Source organism: Mus caroli, chromosome 8 (assembly GCF_900094665.2).
Source record: "Mus caroli chromosome 8, CAROLI_EIJ_v1.1, whole genome shotgun sequence".
In the NCBI taxonomy this organism is placed as follows: domain Eukaryota; kingdom Metazoa; phylum Chordata; class Mammalia; order Rodentia; family Muridae; genus Mus; species Mus caroli.
In genome coordinates, this window is record NC_034577.1 from 38,958,377 (window position 1) to 38,973,291 (window position 14,915).

Sequence of the window (14,915 nt, forward strand, 5' to 3'; positions counted from 1 at the left end):
TCTCCATTGGGGGCCCTGTGTTCCATCTTATAGATGACTGTGAGGATCTACTTCTGTATTTGCCAGGCACTGGCATAGCCTCAGCATAGCTATAACAGGGTCCCTTCAGCAAAATCTTTCTGGCATTGTGCAATAGTGTCTGGGTTTGGTGGCTGATTATGGGATGGATCCCCGGGTGGGGTATTGGATAATTCATTCTTCCTTAGAATAGGGAACAAAATACCCACAAAAGGAGTTATGAGACAAAGTTTAGACCTAAGATGAAAGGATGGACTATCTAAATTTATATTTCTCGTTTCAATCTCCTATGCTATTCTGTCGTCTGTGTCAGTTTAAAGCTGCCTGGTAACTGTGTGGTAGCTGCGTGATCACTGCTGTTCAATAAACAGTTGTTCAGATGAAACTAGTTGGAGGAATGAATTAACGTAGTATAAATCAAATTGAATCCCATTTCCATCTCTTAATAGATAATTCCAACCACTTTTAAAGTTAAAACAAACAAACAAACAAACAAACAAACAGCTGCCTCAATTGCACAGTCAGCACCCACTCAGTGTGGAAGAGGTGGAAGAAAATAAATGACATGAAAAATTTCTCAGTAGAGAAGAAAAACATACACTGAAAAGTGATCAGTGATCACCACTGACAGCACTCTGATATAGATCTTCTAGAGCAGTGGTTTTCCACTAATTAAAGCTGGGACCCTTTAATGCAGTTCTTCATGTTGTGGTGACCCCCAACCATAAAATTATTTTTGTTGCTACTTCATAACTATAATTTTCTGGTTTTATGAATATAATATAAATATCTGTGTTTTCCAGTAGTCTTAAGTGACTCTTGTGAAAGGATTGTTCAACCCCCAATGGTCTCACATCCTGCAGGTTGAAAACCACTGTTCAAGGGTGTTCTTCTTACAAATAATATATAGAAATAGTTTGCTGTGCTATTAATGCTTTTAGATTTTTCTTTGGTCATTTGGTATCAAGATGCAGTTGGAGATTTTAAATTTCTGTAGCACTCAGATATGCTATAATTTACATTTACAACAAATTTCCTGTTGCTAAAGTTAACACTTATGTTCTGAGCTGAATTTTTTTTTCAAAAATTTCACTTCAAACACGATGAAAATAGCACATAAATGGATGTGATCAGCAGTGGTTTTCAAGCCCAGATCAGTAAATATTTTAAAGAAAATTAGAAGACAACCCCCACCCACCCACCCACACATACATACCTATACACTGTACGGACATACTCGGAATCATTATTGCTTTGAGCTCCGATGTTCTTCCCCATAGCCGTTTCTGCAAAACACAGATGAGAAGCAGCTGTTGACTATGCAGTCAGCTTGTGTTTGCTGAATGACGAGGGGGACACTGGAAAACACCAAATCCTGTTCTCTTCAGTTTGCTCTCCTTTTCTCTTCTGCATCTCCGACTTCCAGTTCCTTCCTGTCATCCTTTCCCCTTTGTCCTTTCAGGCAAAGTGACAAGGTGACTGCTCCAGTCACCTCGCTCAAAATGGCTGCTGCTTCTTGGGGAGGCTCATATTGGTAACTCCAACCTGAAGGATCCCAGGTCTTTTCCAATCAGTCCCCTCGTTTGTCCTACCCATGGAATCTTGTTTTCTAGTTAAGCCATTTAATTTCCATAGGATAAACCTATCTGACTCACCACAGATTATATCCAGAGCACAAAGAGTGATGTGAAAAAAACAATTAAAGGCTTCTTGGTTGACGTGGTTTTCAAGCTTATTAACCAATATATTTGCTTGCTCGTTCATGACATCCAAGAAATCCTCCAGAATGGTAAAATGGAAAGTGGGCGTTAGCATCTTCCTCCTGGTGCGCCATTTGCTCCCCGTACTGCAAGCACAGCACAGCAGTATCATCAATCAGAGAGGGATAAAGCCACAGCGTGGCAGCCATGGACCCAGACTGGTCAGTACAACTCACAGCCTCTCAATGATCTCATTCGAACAAGAAAGACAGACGAGTAGGGTATTTTCACCTATGCCCCCTGTGTAGCTATTTGGACCTTGCTCTACAATGTTGCTAGTTAAAATTCCTTCCATAAAACTGAAGATGTTGAGACGATTTTGCCTGTTTCCAAGAGGAATTTCTGAATATCAGTTCCTCCCACAAGCTTTATTCTTCAGACAGCCACGTGCTCCTTAATTTCTCGACCTGAATTTCTATGGTTGCAATCCTGCAAAATAGTTTATACTAACTGCCTTTTCCCGGCTGAGCCTTCTCTTGGGGAAAGCAGCTTATCTCCAGGTGCCAGATGACAGCTGACTTATATATGTAGCTGGGGCTGCCTGGCTTTGCTGCTAACTTTTCAAGGCTTCCCTCCATAACATATGTTCACGCTTCTGCAGACCTCCCTCCTAATTCTTGGGGGTGCTTTCTACACTTCTTAACTTGTAACTTCTGGTTGTAAGCATGCCTGGCTAGGGACCATCTATTACCATGGCTAGAGGTTACCAGACACTTGGAGGTTGTCTATTAAACAAGCAGACACTGTCTTACTATTAAGTCTCAAACCCTGGAACAAATAGCTGAGGTGCCTATTTAACATATCCAAGTAGTCCTGGCCACTGCGTTCTCCCAGTGTCCTTCCATCTACAGCCAAGGGTCCACCTCCTCCTCTTTGTAGCTTTGCCCTCTTGGTTCCGGCACCTGGTCCCCCTCTCCTCACCTGCTTAGGGGCATGTCAACCCTGGACTCTCTGAGATATCTCTGCCTCTCCCACTACGCTCTCCCTTTTCTCTACAATAAACTTTCTCATGCACCATGCTTAGGAGCAATCATGTCCCTTTCTTTTGATCTCTTTTGTTCATTCACTCACCTTGTAAGGAGTCCTAGTCCCAGCCACGGCTGTAGGAACTTGTACAAAAACGATTTATCAATTTGCTTAGAACTGGTCAAAATCACCTTAAGAAGAGAATTTTTAAACAAACAAAAAAAATATGAGGAATTTAGACATCAAAACACTAGAGGATCAGACCTAGAGCATTGTCTGCTTTTCAGATCAATATTTATCAGCATTTGTTTTTCTCTGTGGTTCCTTAAGTCTTATGCCTCAGAGAAATTTACTCAAGAGTTTTGAACATAAATAAGTTGTGACTCAAGCCTGGGGACGAAATGGAGCCAAGGAAAATGGAAAGGTGAATCCCGATTGTCTTTGGCTTTTGTTTTCACTATGCAGGATTCTTCGTCTCCAGAGTTTGCACACTTAATGACTTCACTTATAGAAACTAGAGCTAAGTCATCATTGAAGCCAATTCATATCCTGACCATGGAACCGTTGATTCAGAAACATGGGGGAAAACATTTCATTCCCTAGAACCAAATTAGACTAGCTACACAGCCCTATTGAGAGAAAAGAGGGGACTTACAAAAAAAATCCCACCTCTTATTGAAGCTTGCCCTTACAAATCAAACTTTCATCCCATCTGCGACAAGCTCATAATGTGAATGGAGATCAGTTATGCTATGTTCTCATCCTGTATATTTAGCCTGCTTAGAATTAGCTGACCTTTAAGAAAAACACTGGAATCAATCTTACTGTACTTTGGACTCCCAATGTAATTATCTCCTATAAGCTCATCTGAATGCATAGCTTGAATGTCTCATATGCCCTAATTTTTCTTCATAAACCATTCGTGCCTCTGACTCAGAACAATGTGCATGTGCCTGAGATGTGGCAAATAGAACACACACACACACACACCACAATGTTGAAAGAAGCATGTGGGTAGATATTGATAATATCTGATTGTGGCTTTATGTGCTATTCTGAGTTAAAAGAGGTAGAAGAACAATTTTGTTTCACTCTATGAGAATTCTATAAAAGACTGATTAAGACAAAAGTCTCTCATTCCTTCTCAATATTATGGTCCCTGTGCTGCTTCATAAATGGAGAGCACATCCTCTTTGATGGTTTGAGTAAGAATGGCCCCCATAGGCTCATACAGTTGAACATTTGGTGGAACTACTTGAGAAGAATTAGAAGGTGTGGTCCTGTTGAATGAGGTGCGTCATGGAAGGTCAGCTTTGAGGTTTCAGAAGCCCATACCATTCCCAGTTAGCTCTCTGCCTGATTCTTGTGGATTGAGATGTGAGCTCTCAGCTTCTACTTTAGCACCATGCTGGCCTGCTGGCTGCTAACTGCCTCCTGCTGCCCTCTGCCCTCTGCCCTTACCCTCTGCCCTCTGACCACTGGCCCCTGCCCCCTGCCAGAACACTCATGGACTCTAACCCTCTAGAACCCTGGAGCCACAAATTAAACTCTTTTTTTTATAAGTGACCTTTGTCATGGTGTTTCATTACAAGCAACAGAACTAAAGAATTATGAAAACCTCTGTTCCAGACATCAGGTCAGAAAACTTCAGAAGACTCTGGGCTCACTCACTCTTGGGCAAACAACACCAAAGCTTAGTTTCTTTTCTTTGTGGGCCATATCCTCAGTACAATAATAAATATATCATCGATATAGTATAATATGAGACTCTAAAAACCATGATGAACATACCCCTATTTTATTAGTCATAATTTTGAACTCTTAAAATCATTCCTGGCACACAAGGCTTGGTGTAGGAACTTGTACATAAAGGATTTATCAATTTGCTTAGAACAGGTAAAAATCACCTTAATAAGAGATTTATAAAAGAAAAATGAGGAATTTAGAGATCAAAACAATTAGAGGATCAGACAAGGCATTTTCTGCTTTTCAGATCAATATTTATCAGCATTTGTTTTTCTCTGTGGTTCATTAAGTCTTATGCCTCAAAGACATAAGTCAAGAGTTTTGAACATAAATAAGTTGTGACTCAAGCCTGGGGACTAAATGGAGCCAAGGAAAATGGAAAGATGAATCCCCTGATATTCTTTGGCATTTGTTTTCACTATGGGGGAATTCTTTGTCTCCTGAGTTTGCACACTTAATGCCTTTACTTATAGGAACTAGAGCTAAGTCATCATTAATGTCAAATCATAAGCTTTTAAACACAGGTCAAAAGTATTGTCCCTGGTATCCTGACCATGGAACCGTTGATTCAGAAACATGGGGGAAAACCATTTCACTATTTGGAACCAAATTAGACTAGCTACACAGCCTTATAAAGATAAAAGGGGGAACTTACAAAAAACAAAAGCCAAAATCCCACAATTGAAGCACATACACTTTCTGGCTCCAATTCTCCATCCTGTTTGATCCTACCTTGCCCTGCTCTTCCATCCAGAGCTAAAGCTGCCTTTACTTGACACCAGTCATGCTGCTACCTTGGATATAAAGGGTGGACATAATACTTCTTTGCTGATACAAATTTGAAAGCTTTTAGAAATCTGTTTATTCACCTTAAAAAGAAAAGATGACCTTTAAAATGTAGACTTAGATACTGTAGCTCAAAACACCTTGCCAGTACCCTGATTAATAAACAAACCAGTCTAACCCCACAAGTGCTTAAAATGACGTCCCAGATAGTAATCAAATTCTGGCAGTACCCTTATGGTTGCCTACTCCCACAAATGCCCTTTCCTGCCATGGTCCCTAAAAACAACCATATTGTTGGTGTCAGTGTAAAGGTTTGTTTGTTTTTCATCTTACTATTCCTTTACACATTGGTGCTATAGAAAAAAATTGCCTTTCAATTCCCACTCTCAAATATCTAACACAGATGTCTCAGTTTCATTGGAAAGTTCTGCTTCAATATGATCAATACCCTTACCTCTGCCAATGGTGAGAAAACAAGGCAATATGCCCTACTTAACACAAATGTCCCAGGCTTATATACATTTCATTTAATGGAGGTTGCCTCAACCAGCTGAACCAAAACAATCCATTGTTCCAAATTTCAAGACTCGTTCACTTTTTTTTCATAAACCTCAGAAGAATGGGAAATAACATTTACAGGGTCGGGGGGGGGGGGACAAATTTCTCTGCTTCTTTCCCATAGAGACTACATGTGCCATTGTATCTCTTCCCATACAAACCTTTCTCCCATAAATACACATCCTGTTTCTCATATGAGCTCCAACCATTTTCTCAGATGGAGTCAACAAGTCAGACAAAAGGGACTATTGCATAGCACTCTGATGCTGGACCGTGGCACTCTCCTGGAAACCCTATAGGAACCACCAGCCAACCGGCCAAACCTTGGGCTGCCCAGTCTGCTTCCTAACATCTCCAAGGCTAACCTTTCAGTCTCTTAACCATTTCTCCCGGTGTAGATCAAGCTATTCCACATTTATTTCAAGACTCCTTCTTGTCATCACTATCTGAAACGTCCCTCTAGACAAATTCAATATATTCTTATTGAATTCATATAGGGATAAACTGACCATTGCAAAACAAAACCATCATGCTGACACCAATGTGTGTCTTTTCTTGAATAGGCTGCTACTTTCTCTTCCTTGCTTCACCAAGAAGCTAAAGCTTTACAAAAATAGCTTCAGTTACCACAGACCGAGTTTCAGCAAATCATCTACTTCTGTACCAGCTGCAAGTCATAGGGCCCCACCATCCCAGAAGGAGTTAATGCCCACGGACTTTATCCTAATGATCTCTGGCAAATACATATAGCTGGTGTTCATTTCTTCGGTTCTTTTAAACTTGTTCATGTTTGCCTCGATACAATTTCTTTGCCTTTATCTTTTTTTTTTTTAAAAAAAAACCATGAATAAGCTAGAAGTATTTTCAGATACCTATTACCTGTTTCTCTGTAATGGGAGATCCCCATAAAAATTGAGACAATTAACACCCTACTGCTTCAGGGAAAACTTTTATCTCATTTGGCCAACTTTGGACATTTATGTCTGTCATGGCATTCCCTATAGATGTCAAGGTCAAACCGTAATTAAATGAGCCCATTTCCTATTCAAAACTCAAGTATATAAATGAAAACTAGGGAATAAAGAACTTCTTTATTTCTCAACTTCCCTCCCTAACACCTGTGAGAAAATATTATTAAGAAACAAAAAGGGGTTGTTTTTTTGTTTGTTTGTTTGTTTTGTTTTGTTTTATTTCTTTATTATTATATCTAAGTACACTGACGCTGTCTTTAGGGCATCAGATCTCATGAATGGTTGTGAGCCACCCAAACCAAACAACACCACCCTACAAGGTTTTATATCAACTCCCTCCAGAGCTCATCGAGGAGCTACCTCCCATTCCATTCATTAATTGGGGCCGAGGCTCAATGTCTTTGCTTTTTTCCTACAGACCTTCTTTGGGCCTCAGCAGGACTGGGAAAAGCCACACCATAGGCTGGCACCAGAAATCACAACCTTACAAAGGAAGAGGGACCCTCTCTGGAATATAAAAAATGGTCCACCTTTTCCAGGAATCACTAAAACTATAGTAATGCTAATTCAGGCCAGTCTCCAACAAATTCCACTATTGCCAACCAGTCCTCAACGGCCTCTTGGATTGACAGGCCCCTTAATTAATAAAACAAAGGGCTTAGGATTGTAGGAATAATTTTTCTGAGATTGCTGCCTGTAGCTTGCTTGCCCTTACAAATCAAACTTTCATCCCATCTGCAACAAGCTCATAATGTGAATGGAGATCAGTTATGCTATGTTCTCATCCTGTATATTCAGCCTGCTTAGAATTAGCTGACCTTTAAGAAAAACACTGGAATCAATCTTACTGTACTTTGGACTCCCAATGTAATTATCTCCTATAAGCTCATCTGAATGCATAGCTTGAATGTCTCATATGCCCTAATTTTTCTTCATAAACCATTCGTGCCTCTGACTCAGAACAATGTGCATGTGCCTGAGATGTGGCAAATAGAACACACACACACACACACCACAATGTTGAAAGAAGCATGTGGGTAGATATTGATAATATCTGATTGTGGCTTTATGTGCTATTCTGAGTTAAAAGAGGTAGAAGAACAATTTTGTTTCACTCTATGAGAATTCTATAAAAGACTGATTAAGACAAAAGTCTCTCATTCCTTCTCAATATTATGGTCCCTGTGCTGCTTCATAAATGGAGAGCACATCCTCTTTGATGGTTTGAGTAAGAATGGCCCCCATAGGCTCATACAGTTGAACATTTGGTGGAACTACTTGAGAAGAATTAGAAGGTGTGGTCCTGTTGAATGAGGTGCGTCATGGAAGGTCAGCTTTGAGGTTTCAGAAGCCCATACCATTCCCAGTTAGCTCTCTGCCTGATTCTTGTGGATTGAGATGTGAGCTCTCAGCTTCTACTTTAGCACCATGCTGGCCTGCTGGCTGCTAACTGCCTCCTGCTGCCCTCTGCCCTCTGCCCTTACCCTCTGCCCTCTGACCACTGGCCCCTGCCCCCTGCCAGAACACTCATGGACTCTAACCCTCTAGAACCCTGGAGCCACAAATTAAACTCTTTTTTTTATAAGTGACCTTTGTCATGGTGTTTCATTACAAGCAACAGAACTAAAGAATTATGAAAACCTCTGTTCCAGACATCAGGTCAGAAAACTTCAGAAGACTCTGGGCTCACTCACTCTTGGGCAAACAACACCAAAGCTTAGTTTCTTTTCTTTGTGGGTCATATCCTCAGTACAATAATAAATATATCATCGATATAATATAATATGAGATGATGAAAACACCCCTATTTTATTAGTCATGAATTTTGAACTCTTAAAACCGTGCCTGGCACACAGGCTTGGTGCCGGGTTGCTGTACCAGCTGCTACTCAGGAGGTTCAGGCAGGAGAGTTCCAGGCAAGTTCAAGGGTTGCCTCGAGCTATCTGATGAAGTCAACTCAGTGTCTCAAAATGAGAAAACATAAGCACACATAGGCCTCAGTGGAAGAACACTTGCATGACACGTCATGGCCTTAGATTTAATCCCAGTAGGAAACACTAAAAACCAAAAATAACAACAACAACCTCCCTCAGAAATTTCTTTTAAAAGCAGAGCAAGTACACTAAGACCTAATGAGACATGCATACAGCCATGCGGAGTTATTCTCCCAGGATTGCAACTGAATTGCAACAATAAATCACCGAGTGGCCTGCACAATGCCTCATGAATGTAATGCTCTTTGAAGAGACTATAATGAAATTCGAAGGTGGATTTGTTTCTTGTGTTCTGATGAAACTCTTGTATCATAGCCTATACAGAGAACTGTCTTCTACTGTAACCCTGTATACTTACCTCCACATTCTCTGCCTTATAAAGTGCCACCAGGGGCACGGGTCCAATCCAAAGTTTAATGATCGGCAGGTGTCGAAATTCTTCTGTGTAATAAATTATCTGCTGAAAAAATTCTGGAAGAAAAATGTTTTTGTCTTAAATTCAATCAAGACAAGAATTTGTTTATTGAACTGTACAGGTGTTCATTATCTCCTTTCAACAAATATACAAGACGTGTTTTCTATCACTGCTAAAGTAACCTGGAGAGGGGGGTGTGAGCTCACAGGCGGTGGACAACATTCCTGTAGCTGTGAGTTTATTTTAATAAAATAATATCTGTTCTTCAGATAAATGTAACAATGATATGTTATTATAAGATAACTATTAGGATTTGATGTGGTAAAATATACATTCTTAATGAATCAACGCCCAATACCATGGGCCTGTAAAAATGGTAAAACCCAGCTTTGGCCCATGACTCAAAACTTGACCTCTGAACCATTGTGTCACACTTGAAAAAGAGATCCCAAATGTCTCTTAGATAAAAAATATTGTCAAAATAGCAGGGAAGGAGCTAGAAAGATGATTCAGCCAGTAAAAATGTCTGCTACCACGCCGGACAATCTGAGTTTGATCCCTGGAATCACAGGGTGGAAGGAAAGAGTTGGCTCTAGGTAGACAACGCCCTTTGACCTCCACACATGCACCGTGCCATAGCATGCACGCACGCGCACACACACACACACATACATATACCACACCACCCACCCACCCACCCACACACACACACACACACACACCACACACATAATTTTAAAGACATAATTTTCAAGTTTTAAAAATTAGAGCTGGAGAAATGGCTCAGTGGGTAAAAGTACTTACTGCTTTTCCTGAGGACTCAGGTTTAATTCCCACCACTCATAATAGAACACCTTAAATCCAGCTACAAGGGATTGAACATCCTTTCTGACCTCCACAGGCATCTGCACATATGTACCGTACATTCACAGAAATATACACATATGCATGCATATGTATCTATATCTGTGTATATGTATGTGTGTGTATATATATATATATATTTTTTTTTTTAACTTGTGGGCTGTATCAATTCATTAGTTTCAAGTATTCTGGTTTACTTTAGCATTATGGCTGCCTTGGTCTGATGTGATGGGAAGTTAGTGGCTTTTGAATCTGTGGTTAGAAGGAATCAGATCCAAAAGTTGGGCCCCACTGGGAAAGTTGGTTAGTTAACACAGAAGACTGGAAAGTGTAAGAGTTTAGATGCCAACTGGAGTCCACACGCAATGCTGAGAGTGAGGTCACCAAGGCCTGAATCTGGATATTAGCCACAGCATAAAAGCCATAGACTCTTGTATAAGGGACAGTGTCACTCAGATCAGAGGTTGTATCTCATCAGGTTCTGATAGGCCCAATTTTTCTGAGCTCAATGCTGAGTACAAAGGGCATCAATAAATGCTTGGTTGGCAATTAAAAGGCTTATTGTAAACAAGTACATCTTAGATGAAGATCTAGAAATTTGGCTCAGATTACATAACTGCAAATGTTATTTCTCTAAACGAAGTGAGTAAGAGTGACAACAGAACCCTTAGCTCAAAGAGTTCTTAGCGACCATCCAAGCAAGTCAGTTTCATAACTGAAAGTTGGGCAACACTTCTCATCTCAAGTCCAGTGCTTGTTGACTGAATAAGTGATTCCTGTGTGAGGGGCCATTCTCCTCCCTCAGGCCTACTCCAAGGAGAACAACTTTAAGGAATCGCAGCAGCTCAAAGTTCCTTTCAACTGGCCTTACTCACTAAGACTTCTACAAAATAAGACTTTTCAAGGGAAAAGTTGGAGGGGTTCTAAGGCCAAGACAACCCAAATAGAATTGTGATCTCAAGCATTTATAATCCCAAATGAGGAAAACCAGAAAGGATCAAAATATCTAACACCTAAAATACTGAAAATAAAATTACAGAAAAAAATAATGTGTGAAAATGTTATGGAAGACATTGCCTTAAAATGATGGAAAGTGATTTACTGAAAAGACTGGAGAAATAATAAAACAAAATAAAATAGACACTAGAATGTTCCAGAGGCCACTTTGTGCAATAGAATAAAACAATAATAACACACGGTTTTACAATCAAAACACTCAGACATATTAATGAGGATCATGAGCAGATTAAGTTTGTTTATAAAGAAACGGTTCAAAACTAAGATGTATAAACACGTATCATTATCACTGTAATTGTGTGCACCTCCTGAACCATTTTTAGAGTCTGAAGTGTCATGGTGACAGCAGACAGCAGAAATGTAATGGTGACATAGAATTTCCAGAATGAGGAAACGGAAATGCCCAAAGAACTGATGCCTCAAGGTTGTCTTTTGTGAGTGCAGATCTCTTCATTCCTCTAGGGTGCTTCAATGTTCTCACACACAAACACACACATTCACACATACATACACACATATATACACACATACATACACACACATTCATACATACATACACTCACACATTCACACACAACACACACGTATACACACATTCACACACACACACACATAAATACACATACATACACATACACTCATACCCATACATACTCACACATACAGCCAAGGTTACATAGGAACCCCATCTCAAAAACCAAGCAAACAAGAACTGAATGCACACACACACACACGTACACATATATATTCGAACACACACCTTCACACATATACATGCATGAACATACACACACACCCCTACACATTCCATACACAATGCTTCCTCAAAAAGTCAACCTTTGGATAATGTATTTGTGCTGAGACAAATGTGCCAAGACAATGTCTAAGATGAATTAGAACCCTAGAGTCTTTGAGCAGTCCAGACTGTGAGGAGTAACACCAATGAGAGAAAATTAAATACTTGCATAGGAAACTGGAGAAGAGGAAGTGGGGGAAGGCCAAGAGCTTGCCTAAGCAGTGAAGTCTGAAGGCTGGCAAGCCTGGACTTCTGATGACCACGGTGGCTGGAGAAAAATCTCAGGAGACACCAGTTTGTTTTCTGCATTGTTTCTTCTGAACTCGGGGTGTTAGGATTCTGCTCATGTTAAAGAGGAATTTTTCTTATCTGGGCCACTCAGATTCACTAACCTCCTTTGAAAAACTCTTTACCAACACTCAAAATAAGACCTTACCAGGTCTTGGGGTGGTTCATTTTACTGAACATGATGGGGCTCTGTATATAGCCAGAGACACCGAACTGTTTCCTGATGGGCATTTTGGGTTTTGTATTTCATCTTCTGCGATTTTCACAGTGGAATGGTTAGGATAGACTCTCAAGTGTCAGAGTGGAAGGGGAGGCTAGCTTTCTTTTGAGTACTATTCAACTAAACAGCATGGGTTTTTATCAACATGGTTCTGACATACATAAAAGTGTTGTTGGATTACTTCTTATAAGTCACACCGAGTGTTAGGTGACGAGAGTTTACTTGGATTTCTCCTAGATAGTATTTTCGTACAAACTTTCCCATGATGTCCCATGTTATTCAAGTTAAGTTGTTGTGACAGTTTTTGTCCTGGGTCACAGAAGTGATAATAAAGGATCTTAAGAAGATTTAAATGCTTAGCCTAGGGAATGCCAGGGTTGTGACATGGGAGTGGGTGGGAGGGTGGGAGAGCACCCTCATAGAAGCAGAGGGAAGGGATGGGATAGGGAGTTTTTGGAGGGGAAACCAGGAAGGGGGAATAACATTTGAAATGTAAATAAAGAAAATAACCAATAAAAAATTAAAAAATAAAATGAGATGCAACTATATTAAAAACTATATTAAAGAAGATTTAAAATTGATGGTCAGCCCGTAAAACAACTATTAATAGTTAATCTGAAGAAAAGGTAGGATCTGGTGTAGGTTCTTTTAAAATGTGCCATCTGGAAGTCTCTTCTCAGTTCTGGATGTCCAGGCTTACACAGCCATGAAGATTAAGTGTTAAGACTGAATACACTATCCCTAACAGGGAACCACAGATACCACTATTTTTAAGAACTTTCTGACTTAAGGTATTTTTCTAAAGCAAAAGAACAAAAATTTTTTTGCATAAAACATTTCTTTAAAGATTATTTCAGGTTTAAAAAAAACAACAACAGCAATAACGACCAAAACCTCTCCAATAAGTAAGATTTTTGAACCTAGCCATATAAATTTACTTCAAGGCCCTTGGCAGTAGAGTCTGCTGAAGTTGGCCTTGAAAGACTTCCTCAGAAGGATTGAAATACAAAGGCCAAAAGGATTTTAACTGCATATTGATCACGTTTTACTTGGAAATACTGTAACCGGTTCTATACACACATGTTATATACACATATGTATGTTTGCTATGCTCGTTATAGGATGGGAGGCACAAAGCAATTTGGTAGGCACTAGAGTGGAAATGGGTATGGGGAGAATTGGGAATTTATTCCCTGGAGGGTAAGGGTGAGTTGGAGGGGATGAAGGGGTGGGGGTGTGGAGGTGGAGGTTGGATGATTTCTTCTTTCTCTTAGCAGGTCTGAGGGATGTGAAGACCTCAATTGTGACAAGAAAAAGTTGGGAGGGAGTGGGAGCAGTCCATTAAATAGGTTTCTCTGACTGAAGAGGAGTCTAACAGCCTTAGGGTCGGAGTAGACACTTCCTTGTACATACACATACCTGCGTTGTTGGGCTTCATATACAGCGCGTGTCCCACCAAGGGGTAGGCGCGGGCCACCGACGGGATTGACCGCATCTGCTGCCATTTCCGCGCGTAGCTTACCAGCATCGGCAAGATGTTGATCAGGATAGTGGCGCCGGCCAGGGAGACCGCGCTCGCTGCGCCCCAAAGCAATAGTTTCTGCCCACTGAGCCCTAACCACAGCCACAACATCTCTCTGACTCCCCTCTTCCCTCTGGGTTGTCAGTGAGAAGGTGGCGATCAGCCGCTGCAGGGTGCAGAGGAGGGAGGGACAAATTCGGGAACTCCAAGCTCCCGGCTCAGGGCTCAGGGGAAAGAACCCCCGGGGCACACCAGGTCCTCTCAGATCTTCCAGCTCTGGAGCTGGGAAAATCTGTAGCTTCGGCACCTCGCCCTGGGGACAAACTTTCCGAGTGGGGCGGGGAAAGCTCCCGCAGGTTTGTTGTGATGCCCTGCAGGAGTCTGCGTACTACGCGCCAGCCTCTGGGGTTCAAGGCGAAAGCGAAAGACCGGAACAACTTCTGAGCTCTGAAGTTCAGAATGCACGTGAAAGCTCAGGGTGTGGAAAGATGAGGATGGCGGAGGAAGTCGAATTTAGGGTAGCTTCGGGATGGAGAAGAAACTAGAAATTCGCATCGCCAGTTCCGGATACCCTAGGGCCCGCTAATGTGGGCTGAATTTTGCAGCTCCCTTGCTTTGTGGAAGGATTACAGATCTCATAAGCAGTCTGTTAAAAAAAATTCAAATGAAGAGTCCTCGGTGTCGAAAGGCAGTTTTTGGAATTCTAAATTCACTAGCCCTTGCGCAAACCTGCATCAGTTGCTGCCCTAGGGCAGGGCCTTTGCCCAGGGGCACGGGACACACTCTGGACCCTGCTTCAGGGTCCTGCACAGCACCGGCCTTCCCATGACCTAGAAGTTTGGGGAAGCCAGTGAGTGTCAGCTGACAGACTGAATCACCAGAACTAAAGGAAAACACAGTCTAGCACTTCCCTAAACATTCTCTGATCAAGGAAAGCCAGAACTAGAGAGAGAACAAGGGTGGGGATGGGGTGCAGTGGGGGGGGGGGGTTCAG

At 41.3% G+C, this 14,915-nt stretch overlaps 1 protein-coding gene across 1 annotated transcript in view; it reads right to left on the reverse strand.

The window, feature by feature from the left end:
- LOC110300005 (cytochrome P450 4V2) overlaps nt 1–14,599 on the reverse strand; it is a 26,783-nt gene extending 12,184 nt beyond the window's left edge. Inside the window, exons 1-5 of the mRNA XM_021170035.2 lie at nt 13,819–14,599; nt 9,158–9,270; nt 2,850–2,935; nt 1,674–1,864; nt 1,235–1,304 (exon numbers count right to left, since the gene is read on the reverse strand). Of these exons, the coding sequence (XP_021025694.1) occupies nt 1,235–1,304; nt 1,674–1,864; nt 2,850–2,935; nt 9,158–9,270; nt 13,819–14,032 (674 nt within the window). The 5' untranslated portion in view covers nt 14,033–14,599. The remainder of the gene's footprint in view (nt 1–1,234; nt 1,305–1,673; nt 1,865–2,849; nt 2,936–9,157; nt 9,271–13,818) is intronic.
- Between the last annotated feature and the right edge of the window lie 316 nt (nt 14,600–14,915).